The following is a 25,117-nucleotide window of genomic DNA, read 5'->3' on the forward strand; positions in this document are numbered from 1 at the left end:
ATCCATGGGCATGGAGAAAAACCCCTAAAGGAGAATAGCCAGAGCAAAGGGAAGGTAAAGAGCTTCTCTCTCTATTGCCATTTTTGTCCGTCTGCTACAAACTATGAGCCACGGGGAGTGCAGAATTGAGTAAACCTTGCCACCGCCCTGGGAACGTGTTCTAGTGGGTGAGACAGACCCTCAGGTGGATCTGGGAACTCTAGTGCAGTAAAAAGTCTGCTAAAGGCATCAGCATGGTGTGACTGAAGACAGAGAGCCACATGAGCCACTCACTGTCCTCTCAAAACATTTTGTTCATGTCTTCGATGGAGAGCATACCTTTTTCTTCCTATCGTTGCCCGTATTGGGTGGTACAACTTCCCAATACCTGGAGGTAAGTCCGAACTGTGGATGACAAGGCCTAGGACACATTACTCTTACCCTCTCTCAGATTTCTTGCAGCGCCTCCTAGGGGCCACACTTGGTGCCCACCCTAATGAGTTTTGCACACACTGTTTCCCTCTGCTTGGAAGCCCGTCCCACACCTCTTGGCTTTGACAACTTCTACCCCTCATTTCCTTAAGGGGCTCCTCTCCGGTGAGACAGACAAGATTAGAGACCTTGCTGTGGTTCCACTATGACTTACATTTCCCTTTCTATAACAAGCATGGCATTTGTAATGACTTCTTTGACATCCTTTGTCCCTGTGGATGGTGAACTCCTTGGAGACAGAGCCATTATGTGAGTACTTGGAAATGCTTGTGGGTCAATAAATGAAAGAATAGGTGATCATGTAAGTTATTTATCAGGTTTTAGGAAGGATGAATATTTTCTTTGCAATGATTTTTCCATAATAGACATGATTTCCACCTAATGATTTACAGGCTGTTCAGGCATTTCTCAAACAAAGGTGTCTCGAGTACCAACTTGGGGTTTTAAAAGCAAGCAGGCCACTTTTCAGCCATCTGGGCACTTTTTTTTTTTGCATGGTAGTTACAACTTGGCATTTGGAATCAGGATTTTGTAGATGATCTTTATCGAGTTGAGAAAGTTCCTTCAATTAGTAATTTGCAGAGGGTCTGTATGATGAACGGATGTTGAATTTTTGCTAAACACGCTTTCCACATCAATCACATAATTCTTCCTTTTTAGTCTCTTGATAAGATGGGTTACATTGATTGGTTTTTCAACATTGAGCCCCATTGGCATTCCCTGAGATAAACCTTACTTGGTCACAACGTATAAATCTTTTCATATATTGCTGAATTTTTGGCTAAGGATTTTTACATTTATACTGTAATCCTGCACCCAGCCCCAGGGTCACCAAGCAATTCTTGGACACCAGCTAGGTGCCCTACAACTCAGTTCTGACACCATCCACCAGGAGGTAGTGTCAGATCCCACAAGTTAAGGGTTCAGTCCCACAAGACTGCCCTCTTATCAAACAAAGGTTTTAGGGGCTCTGTACCAGGAAGGGCGTTGGAAGAACAAATACGTGTTTCTTATTATAAATTACCATGTCACCATACTCATAAAGGATATTGGTCTGTTGCTTTATTTTTTGTACTCTTTGTTTAATTTTGGTATCAGGGTAATACTAGCTTCATGAAATCAACTGGGAAATGTTCCCATCGCTTCTGTTTTTTTGGAAGAGATTACGTAGAATTGGTATGATTTTGTAGAATTCACTAGTAAAACCATCTAGGCCTAAAGATTTGGTTTTTTAGGAGTTTTAAATTACAAGTTCAGCTTTTTTAAAAAAAGATGTTATTTATTTGACAGAGAAAGAGAGAGAGAGAGGGGGGAGAGCAAGCCCAAGCAGGGGGAACTGCAGGGAGGGGAGAAGCAGGCTCCCCACCAAGCAAGGAGCCCGATGCGGGACTCGATCCCAGGACTCTGGGATCATGACCTCAGCCGAAGGCAGCTGTTTAACCGACTGAGCCACCCAGGCGCCCCATGTTTTTTTTTTTTTTGCTAGTTACAGCACTGTTTAAATTATCTCCTTCATGTTGGGTGAATTGTGGCTATTTGTATTTTTCGAGGAATCAGTCCATTTCATTGAAGATGTCAAATGTGTGTGTAAAGTTGTTCATTGTATTCCCATATCATCCTTTTGATGTCGGCAGGGTCTGTAGTGACTGGTTTCTTTCACTTAGCACAATGTTTTCAAGGTTTATCTATGTTGTAGCATGTATCAATAGGTCGTACCATTTTATGGCCAAATAATATTCCATTTTTTGCCATATTTTGTTTATCCATTCATCAGTTGATGGGCATTTGGGTTGTTTTCACCTTTTGGTTACTATGAATAATGCTGCTATGACATTCCTGTACAAGTTTTTATGTGGACAGATTTTTGTTTCTTTTGTGTATATGCTTGAGAATGAAATTTCTAGGCCAAAGAAGTCTGTGTTTAACTTTTTGAGGGACTGCCAGACTGTTTTCCAATGTGGCTGTACAATTTATGTTCCTAACAGCAGTGTAGGAGGGCTCCTATTTTTCCACATCCTCATAAACTTTTGTGATTACCTGCCTTTTTGAGTATAGCCATCCTAGTGTGTGTGAAGACCCATAGGTTATTTAGAAGTGTGTTGAGTCCCCAAGTTGAGATTTTCCTGTTTTTTTTTTTTAATATGTTACTGCTTTCTAGTTTGACTCCATTGTGATGTGAGAATATATTCTGTATGATTTTAGTTCTTTTAAAAAGTTTATTGAAGTTTGTTTTTGTGGCCCAGGATATATTCTGTGTTGATATATGTTCTGTGGATTCTTAAATGTGGATTCTGCTGTTTGTGGTTGGGAGTCCTCTATAGAATCGAGGGTCTAGTTATTCTATCAGTTATTGAGAGTGGGGTATTGAAGTTTTTATAATTCTGTATTTGTCTATTTCTTTTAATTCTATCACTTTTTGTTTCATGTATTTTGTAGTTCCGCTGTTTGGTATGTATGCATTTAGGCTTGCCATGTCTTGGTAAATTGACCCTTTTATCATTATGTAATGGCCTTTCCTGTCTCTGGTAATTTTATTTGCACTGAAGCTTATGTTATCGAGTATTATCATAGCTACTCCTACTTTCATTTGATTAATGTTTAACGATATAATGTTCTCTATTATTTTATTTTCAACCCAGCCTATATCCCTGTATTTGAAGTAAGCTTTTTTAGGCAGCATATATGTTGGGTGATACTTTTTAATCTATTCTACTAACAGCTGTCTTTAATTGATATATTTGGACCATTTTTTTAAATTTTGTGTAATTATTGATATGTTTGTGTTTAAATCTATGACTTTATTTTTGTTCTCTGTTTTTCATTTCTCTGTTTTCTTGCCTTCCTATGGGTCATTTGAACAGTTTTTTAGAACTCCACTTTTATCTATAATGTTCTGGGGAGTACCTCTTTGTAGAGCCTCTTTAGTGGTTCCTCTAGGAATTATGTTATAAATATATATTTATATATAAAATATAACTAAGAGGTTACTGGTATTGTCATTTACCACTTTGAGTGAAGTATAGACCTTACCTCCTGTTACATCTTTTTATTTTCCCCAACTTGTCATATAGTTGGCTTAAACATTTTCTCTATATACATCGAAAACCACATCAAGTGGTATTCCAATTTTGGCTTCAGTGGTCAAACTTAATTTAGAAAATTCAAGAGGAGGGGCACCTGGGTGGCTCAGTTGTTAAGTGTCTGCCTTTGGCTCAGGTCATGATCCCAGGGTCCTGGGATTGAGCCCCGTATCGGGCTCCCTGCTCCGCGGGGAGCCTGCTTCTCCCTCTCCCACTCCTCCTGCTTGTGTTTCCTCTCTTGCTGTGTCTCTCTGTGTCAAATAAAATCTTAAAAAAAAAAAAAAAGAAAAAGAAAATTCAAGAGAAGAAGGAAAATGCATAGAATTTGCTCATATTTTTGTTCTTTCTGTTTTTCTTTCTTCTTGATGTTCTAAGATTCCATTGTTTTCTTTTTGAGAATTTCTTTTAGCTATTATTTTAGGGCAGGTTTGCTGGCAAAAAATTTTCTTAGTTTTCCTTCCGTGATTTTCCGTTTATTCCTAAAGGGTATTTTCACTGGATATACAATTCTGGGCTGGCAGTTCTTCTTCTCCTTTTTTTTTTTTTTTTTTCTGCACATGAATAACGTTGTGTTACTTCCTTACAGTCTCCATGGCTCCTGACAAGAAATCTGATGTTGTTCTATTTTCCCTCCTGTAGAGAAAGGTGTTCTTTCTCTTTGGCTATCATGATTTTTTTATTTTTTTGTATTTTCAGAAGTTCGACTGTGGGTTGTCTTGCTATAGGTTTCTTTGGATTACTCATATTTGGGGCTTACTCATCTTCTTGATTCTGTAGGTTTATGTCTTTTGCCAAGTTTGGGGAGTTTTTTGCCCTTATTTCTTTGAGTACTTTTGTAGCCCACCCTTCTTTCTTTTCCATTCCTGGGACTCTGATGACAGGAATTTTAGATCTTCTGCTTTAGATCCATAGGTTCTCTCAGGCTTTAGGTCTGTTTTCTCCCTGTTGTTCAGATTGGATAATTTCTATCATTCTGTCTTAAGGTTGACTAATTCCTTCCTATTTACTGCATTCTGCTATTGAGCCTACAAGATTAAATTTTTTATTTCAATCATATATTTTTCAGTTCTAAAATTTCCATAAAGTTCTTCGTTATATCTTCTATTTCTTTGCTCAGGCTTTCTATTTTTTTTCCATTTGTTTCAAGTGTGTTTGTAATTGTTCATGGAACATTTTTATAATGGCCGTATTCACATTTTTTGGTCAGGTAAATCTAACATCTCAGTCATCGTAATAGTGGTATCTATTAATTTTCTTTCTTTCTTTTTTTTTTTTTTTGTCCATTCAGTTTGACATCTTCTTGATTCCTGGTACAATGAGTTATTTTTTATTGGAACACGAACCTTTGGGTATTAGTTATGAGACTCGGGATATTATTTATACCTTCTGTTTTAGATGACTTCTTATGACACTAAGTGGGAGAGGGAGATTCCATATTGTTATTGCCAGTTGGGGGTAGATTTTCAGGTTCCTCACTTTGCTTTTATTGACTACCTGAAGGGGGGATGCTCTTCATTACCATATGGGGGCTGGAGATTCTGTGTTCTTACTAGTTCTCTCCTGATACCTATTGGCTGAGAGAGGGGTTAGGAGTACCGTGGCCTCCCCTGACACTAAAGTGGAGTGGTGGTTTCATTTCTGGTAGGTGGAAATGCAGGTCCTGACTCCACTAGGCCTCCTTTGACCGGCCTCGGTGAAGAGCATGTGGGATGCCTATTACTGCAGGCGGTGGAAGTCCAGGTTCTCCACGTAGTCTTTACTGGCATCATGGAAGAGAGTTGCCACTCAGTGGTGAAGAAAGTCCTGCCTCCCTGCTTTTTCTTTTCTGACACCGCCCCCATAGGGAGGTTGGGGTTTTCTTTATAGTCTAGTAAGCATAGAATCTACATTCCCCGCTCAGATTTTCCTGACACTAGGGCCCCATTTTTTTGTTTTGTTTTGTTTTGTTTTTGTTTTTTGGGGGTTTTTTTTTTTTTTTTTTTTTTTGGTGTTTGGAAGGAGTAGAGCAGCTTATTACCTCAAAGTTTTCTCTTTGTCTGTGCTGATTCTTTCCCGGTCCAGAGTATAGACAGAGCAGGCTTTTGTTGGGACTTTTGTTGTCTGTGATCATTGGCATTTCCAGCCTGATGGCTTCTTCAAGTCTGGGATGTGAGAGGCAAGAAGAAAACCCAAGAAACTCACAGCTGTGTTGTTCTTCAGATCTCAAGGTCCCTAGCTGGTTTTCCTTCTTGGGCCACTTTCAGAACTTTCTTGTGCTTATTTGTATATAATGTCTAGGGATTTTAGGTATTACTTAGCGGGAGGAGTAGAGGAAAATGCATATTCCACCTTTCCAGAAGCAGAAGTTGGTTCTTTTTCTTCAATCTTCATTTTCTTACCTTTCCCCCCCACCATCTTTAAAAGGTGAATAATTCAGGCATACCTAAGGTCCGTCTTAATAGTCTTTACTTTTGGGTCACTGTAATATATCAACTGCTCTATAGGAGACATGATTGCAGCATGGGATCTCCTTGTGTGTTTTATAGATTCTTCTTTCTTTTCTCTAATGCTATATTGACACATACAGAATTTTCCAAAACTCCTGGATTCGTCTTTGACTCATCTGTCTGAGAGCAAAAACATTGGTGAAAAACGGCCAGTGTTTTTCTCTCTGCACTTATAGAACACTTTTGGCCACCAGATGTGTGGGTTTTTCCACACTAAGCAGTTCTCCAGTTCTCTGAGGACACCAGCTGGGTGTGCTATAATTCAATTCCGTTTTGACATTATCTACCTGGAGTTAGGGTCAGAGCCCACTGGCGAAAGGCCCAGTCTCATAAGACTGTTCCCATTACAGATGCCAATTGTAAGTCCCTGTACTTCTTACTGACCAGCTATAAATTGAGGTTCCCATGGTGCCCTCCTTGGGTTCAGTCATTTGCCAGAACTGCTCACAGAACTTAGGGGATAAAGGATGCAGATGAATAGCCAGGCAAAGAGATATAAAGCAAGATCTGGAAGGGTCTCCAGTGCAGGAACTTTTGTCCCTGTGGAGTTGCATTGTACCACCCTCCCGTCAGGTAGATTTGTTCAGCAGTCCTTAAGCTCTCTGAACACTATAGTTGAGGGATTTCTATAGAGCCTTTATCACTAGGCCTGATCAATTATTAACTCTATCTCCAGCTCCTTTCCCCTCCCCAGAGGGTGAGGGAATGAAGCTGAAAGTTATGAGCTTCTCCTCACGGCTTGGTCTTCCTGGTGACCAGTCCTCATCCTGAAACTATACAGGAACTCACTCTGAGTTGCCTCATTAGAACCAAAGACACTTTTTTTTTTTAAAGATTTTATTTATTTATTTGACAGAGAGAGACACAGCGAGAGAGGGAACACAAGCAGGGGGAGTGGGAGAAGGAGAAGCAGGCTCCCCGCTGAGCAGGGAGCCCGATGCGGGGCTTGATCCCAGGATCCTGGGGTCATGACCTGAGCCTAAGGCAGACGCTTAACGACTGAGGCACCCAGGCACCCAAAAACCAAAGACACTTCTATCACCCGGGAAATTCCAAGGAATTTAAGAGTTCTGTGTCAAGAACTGGGGTCAAAGCCCAAATATTAGAATAAAAGATGCTCCTATACCTTCTATCACTTAGGAAATTACAAAGGTTTTAGGAGCTTGGGATGTAAGGGCCAGGAGATTAGGGATGAAGACCAAAATATATGTATTTTTATTGTACCAGAGAATCACACTCACATCCCTCATCCAGACCAGCAACACGTTCTGTTGGAGCAAGTGTCAAAATACATTTTGCATGTGACTTCCTCTCATACACACCCCCACTTTAGTGAAAACCATCATCTCCTTCCTGGATTATTGACACACTGGTGTTCCTGCCTCCATTCTTCAGTAGTAGCTAGAATGACCCTGTAAAATGGTGAATCTGATCATGACATTCCTCTGCTCAAAAGCTTCCAGTGGGGGTCCCTGGGTGGCTCAATTGGTTAAGTGGCTGCCTTCGGCTCAGGTCATGGTCGCAGAGTCCTGGGATCGAGCCCCACGTTGGGCTCCCTGCTCAGTGGAGAGCCTGCTTCTCCCTCTCCCTCTGCCTGCCTCTCTGCCTACCTGTGCTCTCTCTCTGTCTGTCAAATAAATAAATAAAATCTTAAAAGAAAAAAAAAGCTTCCAGTGGCTCCTGTTGCACTCAAAAAAAAAAAAAGTATCTAAAGTCTTTCCCGTGGCGCTGTGTGCTGTACCCTTTTGCTGCCTTTCCACTTCATTTCTTACCATGTTCTCTTTACTTCCGGTGCTCCAGCCATGGTGGCTTCCTTGATCAGGGTACTCCCAACTCAGGGCCCTTGTTCTTCCACCATGTTTCACATACTCTGTCCATACAGGGTTTTGTGCAGATGTCACCCATCAGAGAGGCTTTCTTTGACCAGACTGGTATCCAATATTACCTCGTCCTGTCACTTTGGATGCCCTCACCCTTCTTTGTCTTTCTTTGTAGGGATCATCACTACTTGCCGCTATGAATTTACTGGTTGATTTCTTCATTTCCTGTTTCCCTCCATTAAACTGCTGCCTTCCAGCGCAGGGGCTTTCTCTCATTCACTGCTGCATTCCTAGCGCCTGATACGGTACCCAGCACATAGTAGAGTCCCAGTAAGGGTATATTGAATGAGAAATATCATTGGATGACATTGATCATTTGTACTGCTTCTGAATTTTCCCTGTCATATACAATGTTGCAATATAGCATTTTCTTGTTACCTATCAGTGTTCTTTATCATTACTACATAGTTGTACTGAGTGGCTCTCCTCTCAGACTTCCCTTTCTAAGATTATGCACAGATTCCCTTTGGAGTTTGGACTCTTCTTAAACTTTTTCATCACATGTTTGCATCAACATCTTATTTATTTTCACTGATGGTTAATCACATCCATCTGGTGTAAAACGCTAATCAGGCAGCTCTCATCCCCTCATTTCCAAATTCTAGTCTCTAGTCTCTTGGGCAGGGCTTGGCCCCGTTCACTCCGTGTGTGGAAGACAAGGATGGTTCTGAGACACCCTCAATGGCTCCCCCTTGCCCACAGAACAGAGGCAGGTCTTCAAAGACTGGCACGCCAGACCTTCTGCGGTGGGGCCGCTCCCTGTTTGATTGGCTCATCTCTTCCTTGCTGTACCCACTTTGTAGCCAGGTCAGCTGTGCCGCCCCACCCTCATGGCGCCCAGCCTTTTCCCCGTTCCTCCCTTGTGCCTTATCCCCGTGAAACCGAAATATCCACAGCCAGTTCTCTTAATGCCACCTCCAGTTCCTTCCTGAACCTCCTTATCTGTAATTTCCTTGCCTTCCCTGCTCCTCTAGTACTTACTACATCTCTTCTTTCCTGTCTTGTATGATAATGACTTGTGTTCGTGTCTGATCTTCTGTACCAAATACAAGCTGAAGATACAGCCCATTCAAGATCTAATACCAGGTCCCTCAGAGCCTTGTGCTGGGAAAGGGACTCAGTAGTCTGATGAACAGTTTAACACGTTGTTCCTTTTCAGAATTCTTCATGGACAGACTGTAGTTACTGTGTTTCTCTTTTCTTCGCAAGCAGTCATGTCATTTGGAAAAATCAAATACCACCTAAGTTCTGCTTTGGAATAAGTCCAACAGATTTTTAATGTTTCATTTATATTTTAATTTTTTCCCAATTATTTTATTATTATAAGTCCTTTGCAACCTCATAAGGGGAGCATTTTTTAAAATCTCTACAGAAAGATTGCAGATTCAGTTCCAGACCACTGCAATAAAGCGAATATTGCAGTAAAGCAAGTCAAATGAATTTTTTGATTTCCCAGTGCTTATAAAAGCTATGTTCATACCACACTGTAGTCTACTACTAAATGTTCAATAGCATTATGTGTAAAATAATAATATATATACCTTAATTAAAAATACTTTATTGCTAAAAAATGCTAACCATCATCTGAGCTTTGAGCAAGTTATAATCACTGATCACAGGTCACCATAACAAATACAATAATACAGAAGTTTGAAATATTGGGAGAATTACCAAAATGTGATATAGAGACACGAAGTGAGCAAATGCTGTTGTTAAAATGGTGCCAGTTGACTTGCTCAAGGACACAGAGCTGCCACAAACCTTCAATTTATAAAAAAAAAATGCAGTATCTGCAAAGCACAATAAAACAAAGTGCAGTAAGACAAGGTTTGGCTCCATATTCATAGTTGCACTATTTTTTAGTGGCAGGAAATTAAATGTATGTTTCAGCCCCAGCATGTGACTAAATGTAAGAATGTGTTAGTGAGTTACTGACATAAATCAGTTAATTCTTTTTTATTTATTGAATTCCATTCTGTTTATTTTATGTATTTATTTCCATATTTTTATTTATTTACTCAACTTGATTCTATTTATTTTTATTTTATTTATTTATTTTTAAAAGATTTTATTTATTTAAGAGAGAGAGCAGGGGGAGCAGCAGAGGCAGAGGGAGAAGCAGACTCCCCACTGAACAGGGAGCCCCACAGGAGGCTTGATCCCAGGACCCTGGGATCACGACCTGAGCTGAAGGCAGATGCTTAACTGACTGAGCCACCCAGGTGCCCCTCTACTTATTTTTAGGATTGAATTTTTTTCACTCACTCTTTGTCTACTTAGCATTATCATGCAATAATAGCAGCTTGTTGATGTATCAGATCAAAATGTTGTTTCTCACTGTTTCCTGTTTCTCATTATCTGTTGCTTATTGCAATTCTGTTTTTTAAAAGTGTGTATTTGGTTGCTATGTGAATTGGGATACATGCACCCAGCATTTTTACCTTTGAATGAACTTGCTTATTTCTCTTAATACTTAAAAGCAAATTTAATATACTCTGTAAATATTTACCTTTTTTCCCCCAGCCAAATAAGCATGGCTCATTTCAGACTATTCTTTATGTTAAATCCAGTATTTCCCAGAGTTGCTTCAAGAAGGAAAAGCCTGGGAAGCTAATTCTGAGTCAGGCTGCCTCTGCTGATTTTGTTTCGCAGGGTACTTTTGCCTACTCAACACAAACTTGGAAAATATTGGTGGGGCTAATAAATGTCCTTATTTTTTCTTTAAGCTCTCATAAAGAACGGAACATTAATTGGATAGCTTGTGTTCATCTGCACCTGGAGGTTGTGCTTTCTCTCCGGAGGGCTTTGTCGCTGCTCACCTCTGCCGGTTTCCCCTTTCCCTCCTTGCTGTGTCTCTTGTTAAGTACAACTGTATATAATTTTTGAAACTTATTTTGGATGGTTTTTTGTTATAGTTGGTGATTCAGATTTTTACATTGTTGCTCTTTTGTGGATCCTGCTATCTGGAAGCTTCCTGTCTTCTCTTCCCAGCATTTGACAAACAGATTATTTTAAGTATAATGAGAAAATAGAATGAATCAATAGCTTTGTACTCAGCTATATGTAGATCTTTAGCTTTTAAGCTCAGTTCGTTTCAACACTTCTATGCAAAGAGAGATTAAAATAGACTCAGTCTAAGAGAGGGTTGTTTTAACAGTGTATTTTGTATGAGACCCTAATCCTGTTCCCCTTCTCACTAAGTGAATTTCTATAGCAATTAAAAATAAAATAAACTTTAAAGTATCCATCCTTGCAGACGTTTATGTGCTAGTAATAAAAAGTGAATGACACAAGTACTAAATTCTACTAAGTAGAATTTAGCAGGAAATACAAAGATCAAACTAAAACAGGGGAAGTAAACCACTGCCTAGGGGTCAAGCATGCCTCCCTGCCCCCGGTTTTGTATGGCCTGTGGGTCAAGAATGGCAGTTATATTTTTAAACTGTTAAACAAAATCAAAAGAAGAATGATATTCTGTGACATATAAACTAGTAGGAAATTCTCATTTCCATGTCCACAAATAAAGTTTCATAAGAACACAGCCACTCGGGTGCCTGGGTGGCTCAGTGTTAAGCAACTGCCTTCGGCTCAGGTCATGATTCCGGAGTCCTGGGATCGAGCCCCACATTGGGCTCCCTGCTCCTTGGGGAGCCTGCTTCTCTCTCTCCCTCTGCCCCTCCCCCTGCTTGTGCGCTCTCTCTCTCTCTCTCTGTGTCAAATAAATAAAATCTTAAAAAAAAAAACAAAACACAGCCCCTCGTACACTTAGGTATTATCTCTGGCTCCTTTTGTGCTATGACAGCAGAGTAAAATATGGCCTGCGAACTGGAAATATTTACTATCTGGCCCTTGATAGAAAAAAGTTAGGAGCCTGTCCCTTGGACTGAGCAGTTAATTGTACTTGCGGTAGCTCACGTTCAGCCTTGTAAAAACCATCAAAAACTTCATTTTGTTTTTCCTGATAACTGATCTATTTCTCCATAACATTTTGATGAGATAACGACTCTGGAGAACCAGTTCTGTCTATTCAAGTTCATTTACCCTCCAAAGAATAGTTGGGGGGGGTGGGGGACAGCCATAAGTGAATGCACATTTGCAAATGTTGATTCACTTGTTTTATTCTGTGAACGATGAAATTTAAGAAGACTTTTGTTTTGATTAATTATTTTGCTACTACATTTGACTCCTGTCATTTGTAAAACCATACACACTGACACACCAAACCTTCCATGCCCGCAGAGAGCATGTTAGAAGATTCGGTGTCTCTGCTTTATGGTCATCAAAAAAGCACAGAACTAAGATCTCGGGTGATTACCCTTCACTGAATCCCTCCTTGCTCCTGGAACAGCTGGGCAGATCCATTAACTACCATCCAGTTTCAGGCAAAGGTCACTCGGGCCAATTTGGAGTGACTGAAGCATTCATAAAAGAAAGGAGAAGAGTGTTTTCAAAATGTAAACATAGGATCTTTTTAAACAACCGTTGTTGGTTCGTTGCTGTTCTTTTCTGATATTTGCTGCTCATTTATATGTTACTGTTTCCTACTAGTGTATATGTTGCGAAATATCCCATCAGGGGCCAGATGTCCCCCCACCTCCTGTCCCAGTGGCCCTTCTGTCTCAGGCCATCCTGGATGTCTGTTGCTGCCTTTCTCTGGGCTCTGCTTGGTGCTGTTCTGCTCTCCCCATTCCTGGTCAGGTTCCATCACCGTGCTGGACTGTGGCAGGCGTCATCCTGCGAGATGCACAGACGCAGCGTCTGTTTCTGCCTTTCTCCCTTTGACCGTGTTTCCCACCCTCCGTCCTTGGGAATAAGGACCTCCTTGCAGCCCAGTGACAGGAGATGGTACCCCACGTGAGAGCCCTGGGTACATGGGGCCGGATGGCAGGAAAAGGAAAGTGAGAGGCCCGCAGAGAAGTGGGAGTTGCCGGGGAGAGGCCTTGCTCACGCTCCAGTCTGTCTGCAGAGGAGCCTGTCCCTTGCTTCTGTGCGTTTCTTCAGAACCGTTTTCTCTTGTGTCTTCATGTGGGAGAGGGTGGAGGAAACCACAACTGGGGGGCATTCGTGACATCACAGGCACAGTGGTGCCTCCTTATGGTTACAGCCCTTGACGTGGCGGGTGCGTGTGTCCCCATTTTGCAAGTGAGCAAACCGGGCCCGGGCCTGGTGGTAGCCTCTCCACAGTTGTGAGCAGCGTGGGGGGTACTGGATCCGAGGTTGGCGGCAGTCATCATATAGCGGCCAGCAAGGCCCACGGCACACATGGCGCCTTCACGTTGGGTCTTCATGCCCTGCCTTCCAGAAGGGAGCTGATTTCACTTGGACTCGAGGGGGCTGTTATGGGCAGGCACATCCTTATCACCCAGGGAACGCTGCATGGTGAAGCAGGGCTCAGTGGGAGAAGAGGTTCCAAAGACAGGGTTCTCAGGGGACTTTCTTCAATGTCTCTGTTCAGCAGAGGTCAGCAGGGCAGAGGTCATGGGTAAAGAGCGGCTGAACCAGCTGAATACATTTATTCCCCAACAATGATTGGAGCCCTCTATAATATGATAAGAACATGATCAGTGAGGGTGGGATGACTTGCATCCCAGTATAAAGGTGTTCACTTTATTATCTAGAAATTCTTGAAATCGCTTCAAATTATTATGATTACTTTTTTGTTGTTTTTCACAAGCTATGCCATGCCATGTCTTTAGTACAGTGTGTAGACCTTTAAGGGTTGACTTTTTAAACTTGCTGTGATGCTATGTTTCTAAGACTCATTCTGGCATTTTAATATTGTGTTCCTGTAATTCAGATAACTTGCGTATGCTGCTTTAACTCTAAAATGTATGAGGTTCTTGCAGGATGGCTCGCCGTTGCCTTGTAAATAAGGGCCGTCCTCACTTAAGCCCTGTCAGGTGACCTTCCTGTGTGACGTTGCTCCTCATGTTACCGCATGTGCTGGAACAACCCACAGTCCTCACCTCTTCCCCTGCTGCCGGCCTCCCCCTAACATTGTCGTTGCATTAAAGCCCCACTGGGGTCCACCATGAATTAGGAGATGGGTATTTTCCTCCATGTCTTCACTTCCTAGGAGGCTCTTCATGCCTTCTCTGTGTATTTAATGTCTGTCCTTTCAGGAAGCCCTGCCAGATGCTGCCTCCTCCATGATGTCCTTCCTGATTTCCTCCTTTTCCACTCCCCTAGAGCTTGTCTGGGACCTCATCACACGGTGTCATATGTTAGAGTAGGTCATAAACACATCAGTTCCTTTGCCTTGATTAGAAACTCTGAGACTGGAGATCATGGTGGTTTATATCCCTTAAGTAGTAATTACCTGAAGTGCCTTTGAAGGATTGATTTGGTTGTTTCTGAAGGAGCAGACCTCTGAAAAATTAAACATACTTAGCATTCCAAGTGAAATAGTCTGAAATTTAAAAAAAAAATTTAAAAGACTTATTTATTTGAGAGAGAGAGAGAGAGAAAGCAAGCACATGCAATGGGAGGGGAGCAGAGGTGGGGGAGAGAGAACCTCAGGCAGACTCCCCACTGATTGCAGATCCCGACGCGGGGCTCAATCTCACGACCCTGAGATCATGACCCTAGCCGAAATCAAGAGTCGGAAGCTTAACCCACTGAGCCACCCAGGCACCCCTGAAATTAAAAATATTAAATAAGTTGCAAACTCTTATCAAGCCTGGAGGGGACAGTGGTAGCCTGAAAGCTGGTGTGTGATCCGGCCACCTCGACAAGACCCTGTATCTCTTTGAGCCTCAGTCTCCACTTAAATCAAAGAACTTAAAAAGGTGAAAATAACTTCCCTGCCTCCTCCTAAAGTTTTTATGAGGATGAAATGAGACGTCACCTTTGAAAATGTGTTGGAAATCACAAAACTGCCTCAAATATAAAATCGCATGGTCTTATTTGAGAAAACTTCATTAGAATCTAGACAACAGCTGTGCTGTGTAAGTATGATGTACCTGTATCATTCAGCTTCTGATGTAAAGTTGCATTTGTGCCTGCCCGTGCTTCGTGAATAGTTTTAAGGTCATCTGACTTTTACGTCATTCTCTGTAGCCAATTATGCTGACCCGGGAGGTTTTGAAATAGAATCTGTCGGTTCCAGCAAAGAGAACCAGTTTATCTTCGCCCTAATTCTTGCACACCCCAAATGCTTTGTCTTTATGTTTTTCCTTCACAGGCTTCCATCTGTATCACAAGTTGCCCACAATAGTGCCTGAGAGCTGCCTCCTTATAATGGTTGGCCTGCTGCTAGGAGGGATTATTTTTGGGGTCGATGAAAAGTCCCCCCCCGCAATGAAGACTGATGTGTTTTTCTTGTATCTCCTCCCACCCATCGTGCTCGACGCAGGCTATTTCATGCCTACTCGCCCGTTCTTTGAGAACATTGGCACCATTTTCTGGTATGCTGTGGTAGGGACCCTTTGGAATTCCATTGGCATTGGGGTGTCTTTGTATGGTATCTGCCAAATTGAAGCCTTTGGCCTGAGTGACATCACTCTGCTCCAGAATCTGCTCTTTGGCAGCTTGATCTCAGCTGTGGACCCAGTGGCTGTGCTCGCCGTCTTCGAGAACATTCACGTCAACGAGCAGCTCTACATCCTGGTCTTTGGAGAGTCCCTGCTGAATGATGCAGTGACAGTGGTGAGTAACTCGTTCACGTTGCGTCACTCCAGCACCACCGGCCACCCTCAGTCTGCATCAGCTTTCTGACAGTGACAGCTGAGGGGAGAACCTGCAGACGCCGCGCACACCTGGACAGTCACTCAGCCCTGCTCTCAGATGGGCCCCTCACTTGGTTTAATGCTCTGTCATTGCGGTCTTGAAATGCCTTGTGAAATTTTTTTATTGATTATTTTTTATTGATTATTATACAACGGGCCCCTCATTTTTGTGTTGCACGAGGTTGCACAGACTGTGTAGCTGGTCCCTGCTTGCAAGGTCCTGCTGGTACCAGAGGAGGATAAAAGTGACTGTGACCTTTCCTATCTCTGAGGCTTTCTCAGTTGGCATTTTCAAAAGTGATGGTCTTTGATCAGAATTAAAGGACTTCAGGTCCTTTGGAATTTTCCATGCGATGTGATGCTGTCAGGAGTGAACATGTATAACAGGAGCGAAGTGACAGCACCCACCAAGTGCCATTCTGTGTCTGGGGAGGGTTTATTAATTATTTTCTGATTTTAAGCCAGTGTTTCATTACACTCTCATTTTCTGTTGCTACTCAGCTAGCTTATCTCTGGTCCCCACGATTTTCCCTTAAGTGGGTATTTATTCAGAAAATGCTCATTTATTTTTGACTCTCACTAATTAACACATAATTAGAGTCAGAGGCTGTTGTGATCTTCATGTTCGTGGAATTTACCTCCGCCCCGCTTTCTGAGCTCAGGCAAAGTACAGAGCAGTGAGGAGGAAGCGTCTCCCCCACCCACGGGCCTACAAAATGCTCTTCCCCCGGTGAAAGACACTCCAGTGACCCTGTTTGGGGAAACCGGTGAGCGAGCCCCAGTGATGCTGTTTTATTGTGTTAGCCACCATTCCGCGGAGGTGACGGTGAGAGTTGTTCAACGGAGCCATTGACCTCTTGTGAATGCCTACCTTGTGCTTGGGTCTTTGTGCAACCTATGTAGGAATTATTTTTCCCATTTGGTAGGTAAGAAAGTTGAGGCAGAGAAAAATTAAGTGTTTTTAAGTAACTTAACTAATTTGTATTACTCCCTTCATTAGTTCCTCTCATTAAAATATTATTCCGGATTCACTTAAAAGTCAGCATAGAAACCAGCATCACTCCTTATTAGCTTATGAACGGAATAAAATATCATCTTGAAGGATGTCCCTTAGCTCCATGTGGACGTTATTAGGTAGAAAGTAATTTATTGATAAGGAAATCCCATGTTTTAGAATAGCCGCTAAGATAGCTGTTTTGAGGCAGCTAAGGTTCCTCACTCAGGTAACAAAATACACTTCATTTATTCCATTATGCATTAACAGTGATTAGTCATTAACTTAACCAATATTAAATTTTCACTGGGAAAGTACCATAGCAGTGAAGACATTTTATAATTTATTCTAATTTCCAGAGGCTTCAAGGTTTTCATTGTGACTTATGTTTGCTGGATACATGTTACCCTTGTTGAGGTAGATCACGGACATTTTCATGAGGATTTCTTGGATCCCCTTCATGTATAGGAAACTTTATAAAGAAATAATAACCCCATGCTGCACTCCTTCTAGGGCAGTCTAGCAAAGCCAGTTCAGTTTTAGAGTGCTCTGCCCTGCCTTTACACTGCTCTCTCGTCTCTTAAATTTCTCAGTCAGACACCTCAGTGTCCATTCTTTGAGCTTGTCAATAATCAGATCTGAGGAAACAGTCTGGCTAAACCACCATTCAAACTGTGTGAAGGCCCCAGGCTTTCCAGGGGCATATCGGTGCTTCCTGTCAAGAGGCCCCAAGCTGTCAAATATGATTTTATGGACAGAGAGGGAGGCCTGATCCAAAGAGGGCAGTGGGCCAGATTGAGGGCGCCACTCCAATACAGGAAGGAGGGCAAGGACAGAGAAAGGACATGGCTGCTCTTTAGATGTGGAATCCCTTGTTACAAGGCCAAAGCTTGTAAGTCAGAATGACAGTAACGGCTTCCAGTGAATGAGCCTTCCCCAGTTTAGATACCCTGGGCTCAAAGCCTGTGGACCCTTAAAGCCACACCCATAAGAGAGCAAGGCTATCTGCTTTTACCTACCCAAAGCTGAAGAATAAACCACCAGGTATTATATTCCTTGAATTGGCTGAATAGTGGACTGAACAGATCTGGTGTTAGGAAGAATTAGAACATTGTAAAAAATGATCATTTGCCTCCTTGTGAGGTACCCTCAGAGTACAGAGGTTGAGATGTTTTGTGAAAGATTCTTTGACGTCTAGTCTTATCTCTAGGAGAGGTTTAAGGAACTCACGGGGTAAGGGAAGGCATGAAAAGTATGGACCCTGCTGCCTACAGTGAAAATGATGAGTCACTAGGAGTTGCAACTAGAAGGGTGAAGATTAAATAGAAAAGATTCGTGTTAAAAATGTAGTCTGGAGGATGAGTAAAATTATAGGCCCATGCAATTACTTCCGTCCCCAAATCGTGGGAGATTCAATATTGAGGTAGCAGAGTGAAGGGGAGAAAATCTACCATAAAAATGTCTCAGTGCAAAGAGAAATTGATAATATATAAATCACCGTCCAGCTGTGCCTGTGTCCAAGGTTACAGTAGATTGGAATCAACTGCAGAAAGGACAGCTGAAGGAACAAAGGTCAGATTTTTAAATGGGATTTTTGTGCTTTTCCTTAGTGTAAATATTAGGCAAAAATTGCTCAGGTTCTCAGTTATCAGATCAGTCCTGCCACTCCACAGTAGTCCAGGATCAAATGGCTTATGTTCGTATGGTAATTTCCAACATCATTTCTAGAACATGTTAATAATGCAACCATTGAATAATCTAATACATTTTCCAAGAACACTTAAAAGAATTTCCTCAATCTGTCATAATGAGGCTTGGTTATGGAACCAGGCTCGGGCTGGGCTTTATGGTCCAGGCATTATGTGCTGTGCACTGGAATTTAACTTCAGGAAGTTGGAAGGTAAACAGTAACCACTTGGTACTCTTTTTTGCTCTTGCAAATTGCATAATATATTTTAAATTCCTTAGGCAGAAATGATTGTTTCTTGTATTTCATATAAAAAAAAAGTGACCCCAAAACTAATTTTTTCTGGAACAGCTATTCTGATAAAAAATTCTATATTGTTTGCATCTTTGTGTTACATGATTTCACTGAGTTCTTGCACCTTTTAAATCAAAGGTCCAAATAGGTAATTTCTAATTCTTATAACACATAAGTATTTTAGGGGTCTCCTACTCTACCACCTGAGCTCGCTGGGTGCTTGTATAAGTATTTTAAAAATCACAATAATGAGTAGAATGATTTGAAAGTGCTTTTCCTTTCCCCTTCCCTCAATGGCCAAATTAGCCCACTACAAAATATAGGCAGCGCTGGTATTTTGGTCTTTGAAAAATGCAGTTGACAAGTTGAGGTCAACTTTACACAGACCAACTGGAGACGTAATTGTAGCCAACATACATAGTACATATGCACATGCACATTTATATATAAATTATAACTCCAGAAGCACTTTCCGACATAGATTCCCTTGCGATACCATTAAAGCATTTAACGGGAATGAACTAACTATGGGTTATAGCCAGCGGTAACTAAAAGAATTTTATCTTGTGCTGATCACTGGGTATCAGGTTCAGTGTAAAGCAGGTGGGAGGGTGTGGAAAGCCTCTGGTTGTCAAGGCAACGTCTCTACCTAAGACATTGCCTTGTAACATTGACTTGGCCTCCGAGGCAGTAGAATGGTCGAACTGGAGCTTCTTCCCCGTGTGCTGAAAGTACAGTGCCTGTGACTCAGCTTTGTTCTCTGCAAAACCCAAAGAGCTATTGAAACCAGCATGTCTCTTTGATTGGTTTGATGGATTGAGTTGCCAGGAAAATGCCTCTGGAAAATCTATGACTGTGTGTCAGTTGTTCCTCAGGGACACAGGCCTGAGCCTCCTTTGGAGGCCTCATAAAAGTGCTCAATGGGGTGGGGACGGGAGAGCTGAGGGAGGAGGAGGAGGAGGAGATCTGGGTCCTGTGCATGAGCACTCTCTAATTTTGCTGGGGCAATGGGGTAGGCACCCAGGAGGCGGCGTCCACGAGGGAGATGGCCTGTCCCCGAAGCCTGACTGGTCTGGGAGATCATCTTTGTTGCGGGAGGGCAGAGGTGAAGGTGATTTGCCGGGGATGTAGGAGTTCAAGAAGGCTCTTGAGAAGAGCAGTGGCTTCAGCTGGGCCCTGGAAGATGGACAAAGTTTCCCTGGGTGTAGGGACTGGTTTCCTGCCAAGAGAAACCACAAGAAGGAAAGCAGGAGCAGTGGGGAATTACGGTATTATGTTTTGTGGAGCTGTGATGAGACCCTCTCCCAGACTGAAGGGTGTTGGAAAGCAGTAAAAACAAAACAAACAAACAAAAACAAACAAACCCCCCCAAAACAAAACAAGAACAACAACAAATGCCAGGTGTATTGAGCCTTCCCAAAGTCAAGGATTTTAAACTTGAGAGTGACAAATGGAATAGCAGTATTTAAAGGAAGTGAGGCCTGTGTTGGCCGCAGGGGTCATTCGAGCAAGAGCGAGCTGAGATTTGCTGGTGCAGGCGGGAGTCAGGGAGGACAGAAGCCTGGGAGTTGGGGGACAGAACTGCAGTGACCAAATGGCCTGGGGGAGGAGGGAGGCTGTGCAGAGATAGCTGAGGGGGGGGGGGAGTCTGCGTCTCTCTACTGGCAGCAGGTGACCGTCCCCCATCGGCCTTGGCTGTTTGGAGACAAGGGGTATATATAGCACATCTCTGATCCCGGCACCGGAAGCGACCACAGCATGTTGAGGCTGACGGAATCCCACGTGCAGCAGGCCTCTGGTTGGAAGTGGGAAGCGGCAGCTACTTGAAGTCAGTTTCTTTTCTGGCAAATGATGATACTCTCAACGTATTTAAATCCTCAGGGGAAGGAGTTGCTTTTTTTTTTTTTTTTTTTCCTTCTTACTCAAGTCATTTCCTGGTGGTACAATACCAAAATGCTCTCAAATGTCATACCTGTGATTACGAGAAAAGAAAAGCTCATTCATTTCTAAGTCCTAATCTGCTGCTTTCTTCAAAGCCAGCAGACCTTTATTGTCTTCTCCCAGGCAGCATGGAAAAAGCAAATCATAATAAGGAATGAACCTTGATCACGACGAGTTTATGATCCAGCAGAAAAGAGGGAAAAATGACACAAAACCTGCAAATGTGGTGGGCTCTGACGGACCTTCAGGGAGGCGAAGAGTGGAGCAGGGTCAGAACCTGACTCATTCTCCCATGCCTGGACCTTGAAAAACTTACCCAGAAGGTCAGGAGACCCGGGTTGTCGTATTGCGTCTGACATTTGGTGTGACCATGGACAAAGGGGTTCAATTTGAATTTCTCAGAAACCAAATAAGGGTGTAGCATGGCCTGTAACATAACAGACCTTCATCCCAGTGTCCTGACAGCCAGTTTTCCTGGACATTCTGGCTGTAAATAACCCAGTGAGAAGAAGCAGGGCACCCGCTGGACTCCTGTTTCCTTTGCTGGCTTTGTGAAAAATGTGGTAGGGCACCCAGCCGTCACTTCCTGTCTCAGTAGGGTCCTTAGAAACACGTTTGCAAGCAGATTCCCAGCAGACGTGAAGTGCCGAGCATTTTTGAAGCTTAATTAAACGAAGACTATGTAAAGACTGTGTGGATGTTTCAGAAGCCAAGCAGCCGTGTGGGCTCATTCCTTTAGAAGAGGGACAAAATATGTATGAAATTACAGCACATATACATACAACACACGCACACACACACACACACTCACACAACACAGGTGGCTGCCTCTTTGCTTTAAGAAAGTTCCTTCGGGTCTCATGTTATAGCAGATGTGTGTCGGGGGAGGGGCTGGGGTGAGGAGGTAGGACCTCAGTGCCCTGGGAGGAAGATATCTTCAGGTGGGCTACCTGTATTGATGGCTGGGGCCCCTTCCATGGCACGACCCCACCAGAGAGCCTTGCAAAGTAACTGACTTCACAGCAGCACTGACCAGCTTTCTCTGTGACCTATTCCTTCCCCAGCATCGGTGACACAGCAGGGCCTGTTGGATGGCAACCAAGTCTTTTTTTTTTTTTTTTTAAGATTTATTTATTTGACACAGAGAGAGAGAGAGCACAAGTAGGCAGAGCGGCAGGCAGAGGGAGAGAGAGAAGCAGGCTTCCCGCCGAGCAGGGAGCCCGATGCGGGGCTCGATCCCAGGACCCCGAGACTGTGACCTGAGCCGAAGGCAGATGCTTAACCAACTGAGCCACCCAGGCACCCCTCAACCAAGTCTTTTAAGATTATCTTTTAGAAGGTATCAATCTAAATACGGTTTTTGCCACTGGTCATCAACTTGGGGGCACAGAAGAAATGTCCTTGTTAGGAGGCCAGGTGGATTTTTCTGTGGCCGCAGTGAGAACGGGGATGTTGGAAGGGGTCTTGACCACGCGTTCTCTTTCTCCCACAGGTCCTGTACAACTTGTTCAAGTCTTTTTGCCAGATGAAAACCATTGAGACCATTGACGTGTTTGCTGGAATTGCAAACTTCTTTGTTGTGGGAATTGGTGGGGTGTTGATTGGCATCTTCCTGGGATTTATAGCGGCATTTACTACTCGGTTCACGCATAACATCCGAGTGATTGAGCCACTCTTTGTCTTCCTGTACAGTTATTTGTCCTATATAACAGCCGAAATGTTTCACCTCTCAGGTATCATGGCGTAAGTATTCACCTCTTTGTTAAAAAGTACTTAATGTGATGACATTTCTTTCAATTTGTGTATTCTAAGATAAGATGCTAAGGTCACATAAATTTCATAAAAGAGGTTTTCTTAAATTCTTTTCAGAAAAATTGAAAATGGATTTTCCCGACTCTTTGTTTCCAAGAAATGAAGACACTCAGCCAAATTTATACTATAGCGATCTGGTGCTAGAATGGAAAACTACATAAGCATTATCTCTGGGGTCTTGTATGAAATATGACAGTAAACTGTTGCGGATGATTGTCAGGCACCAAGAATTTTCTGAGTTTGATGCCCACTCAGGGTGGTCCATGTAGGAGGCTCTCCACTTACTCCAGCAAGGTCATCTCACCTAAACTGCATCTGGAATTCTGGAATTGCTTAGGATGTTCATTTGAATGACATTAGTGGTAGGGAACCTTCACTTTGTATGCTAGATTAGATTTGAAATAATGGCATTAAGTCATTCAAAGCAAAATCCAATGAATAAGGCATGTATGTCATCATGTCATTCTGGCTTAGCTTTTTGAATAAACAGGCATGATTATAAAGCAAGAAATTCTGTATCACAGATACAGTTAGCATATTCACTAACAGATTTAGAAGGATGTTCTCAAGAAGATCTGCAAGTGGGCTGAAGGAGGGTGGTGTTTGGATCTGATTCTACTTCTGAGGGTCACTTTGAAGGAGGCTTCTTGTTGGGTGTGGATGTTCTTGTAACAAAGCTTCCCAAAACAAGCCTATTTTATTATGGTCACACCCCATATAGGGTTGGTGAGAAAAATACTTAGTAATGGAAAGCCTTTCTAAGTTTTCATTTTGACAGATACTTATTTACAGCTCTGTACGTGCTGGGCTCTATGCGAGGGCCTGTGACATACCATGTTTTGGTGTGGTAAACATAGGTCTGGTTCTTGAGGTTTTCTCGCGTAGCCTGATTTAGGTGTTGCTTTGATTAAGGGCTGTGTGTTTTTCACCTCGTGTCACGGGGTTTTGTATCGGAAGCAGATGAGATTTGTGGTGGGAGAGGTCAGGTGCCTCTCCCAGAGGAGAGTGGGACCCATTATAATGCAAGCCATGAGTTAAAGGTTGTGTGGTTTTCTGTTTCACCGAGAACCTAAATAAAGCAACATATTAATCCAGTTTGACCCAGTAATAAAATGTTCTGTATCTTCCTGGTTGCTATTCATATCATCTGTATGACTTCCAGTTTCCTCACTATTCTTTGACCAGTGTCATTGAAAGTGTGTGATCAGCGAGTTACAAGCTCTCTCCAGAATAGTGGGGGTGGGACTCTGGGTCTGGTGTTTTAGCAATATTCTAACAGCAGTTTGCTGAAGAACCTTGAATCTGTTTTGACCACGTGCATAAGTAGAAGTTCTAGAACACCCACACAGTTGTCTCAATATGTGTGTCAGTTGGCCTGATGCTCATTCAGGGGCAGGAACTGTGATGGGAAGATCTAGAGTCCGGGGGGATAGCGAAAGTGTTGGAAGGGGTTGGGGTTGTGGGTGCATCTTGCTTAGAAATGTCCGTGGGGGCCAGAGTCCACAGAGCTTGGAGGTCGGCCCTGACCTCCTGTGAAGACGGGATTGTGGGTTTACTTGCTCTGGGAATTAGGAAATCAGGGACAAATAAGACACCATATTCCTAATAAATAGCACAGGTAATTCTCTGTGTGCTTTGTCGGGGGAAGAAAAATATCACCTCTGTTTCCAACTTCAAAGCAAACATTTATTTTACAGCTCAGCACACAGAAAGGTCCTTTATTACACTTAAACTAATATTGTCCCTGCACAGAGTACACCTAAATCGTAAATTAACTGTTAAATAAGATATTACAGGAGGTTTAAACATTTCTGGATCTGGAATTACCATGTACACCCCTTATCCTATGATAGCCAATGAAGGGACAGATTGATGTTGGAGTGTGTTTGTTCTCAGAAAGCAATACCCTGTTTTCTAATGTAAGGTGATTCCTATGCTATTCAGAACCTGCCCAGGTGTGATGCTTCTGTATCACCCCTCCCCCTCCCTGTTTGAAAAGTGACACTCCACATTGCAAGTACCTTCCTTACCTTGGGATGTTGGTCCAGAGGATCCACTATAATGATGCAATTAAAATTGCACATTCACGTGCACTTCTTTTATAGAACTAGTGATTTTTTTCTGCATTTAAATTGCACTGAGTTTAGGAATTCCTATCATACTTCATGCTAATTACACTCTTTTGCCATTTGAAAACAAATTTTAAGGTTAATGGGAAGGAAGGCATGTGACATGCTGAGCATGCTCAGTAATTTGCCTTGTTTGCTTAAGGGAAGTGGGCGGCCACACAGAAAGGAAAAGAAGCACTGAGGTTAGGCAGCCGGGGCGCAGAAAGGTTAAAGCTCCCCTGTAAAACAGTGTAGCAACGTGACTCTGTCCTGCGTGAGTTTTGCCGGCTCTCCTCCCTGTCTCCCTCTCCACCTTCTTTCCATCCATCTCTCCTTCCTCTCCCTTCCCCTTCGGATTGCCTTTCAGATCCTGCAACCCTCTGTACCTCCGCTTTGTCTTGGGGGTGCTCTGAGGCAGCCTGTCCTCAACTGAGAGCACTCAACGAGCAGGACGTTAACATGAAAGTCTGGTTAAAAACATCCTTCCGCAGAACAGAAGAGTTGGGTCTGGGTTCAAAATGCAATCAGTCTTTTAGGTGGGAAAGCTCTGGGCAGGACTTCAGCATCTTGGTTTCTTTGGAGAGATGTCGGAAGCAATGTACCTCGGGCATTCACAAAGCCCCCAGTGCAGCTGTTT

At 42.8% G+C, this 25,117-nt stretch overlaps 1 protein-coding gene across 1 annotated transcript in view; it reads left to right on the forward strand.

Moving 5' to 3' along the window:
• Positions 1-25,117, forward strand: part of SLC9A2 (solute carrier family 9 member A2) — a 96,546-nt gene that overhangs the window by 20,714 nt on the left and 50,715 nt on the right. The window contains exons 2-3 of the mRNA XM_021680285.1: positions 15,101-15,564; positions 22,053-22,303. Coding sequence (XP_021535960.1) covers positions 15,101-15,564; positions 22,053-22,303 — 715 coding nt within the window. The remainder of the gene's footprint in view (positions 1-15,100; positions 15,565-22,052; positions 22,304-25,117) is intronic.

Source organism: Neomonachus schauinslandi, chromosome 10, assembly GCF_002201575.2.
Source record: "Neomonachus schauinslandi chromosome 10, ASM220157v2, whole genome shotgun sequence".
NCBI lineage: Eukaryota > Metazoa > Chordata > Mammalia > Carnivora > Phocidae > Neomonachus > Neomonachus schauinslandi.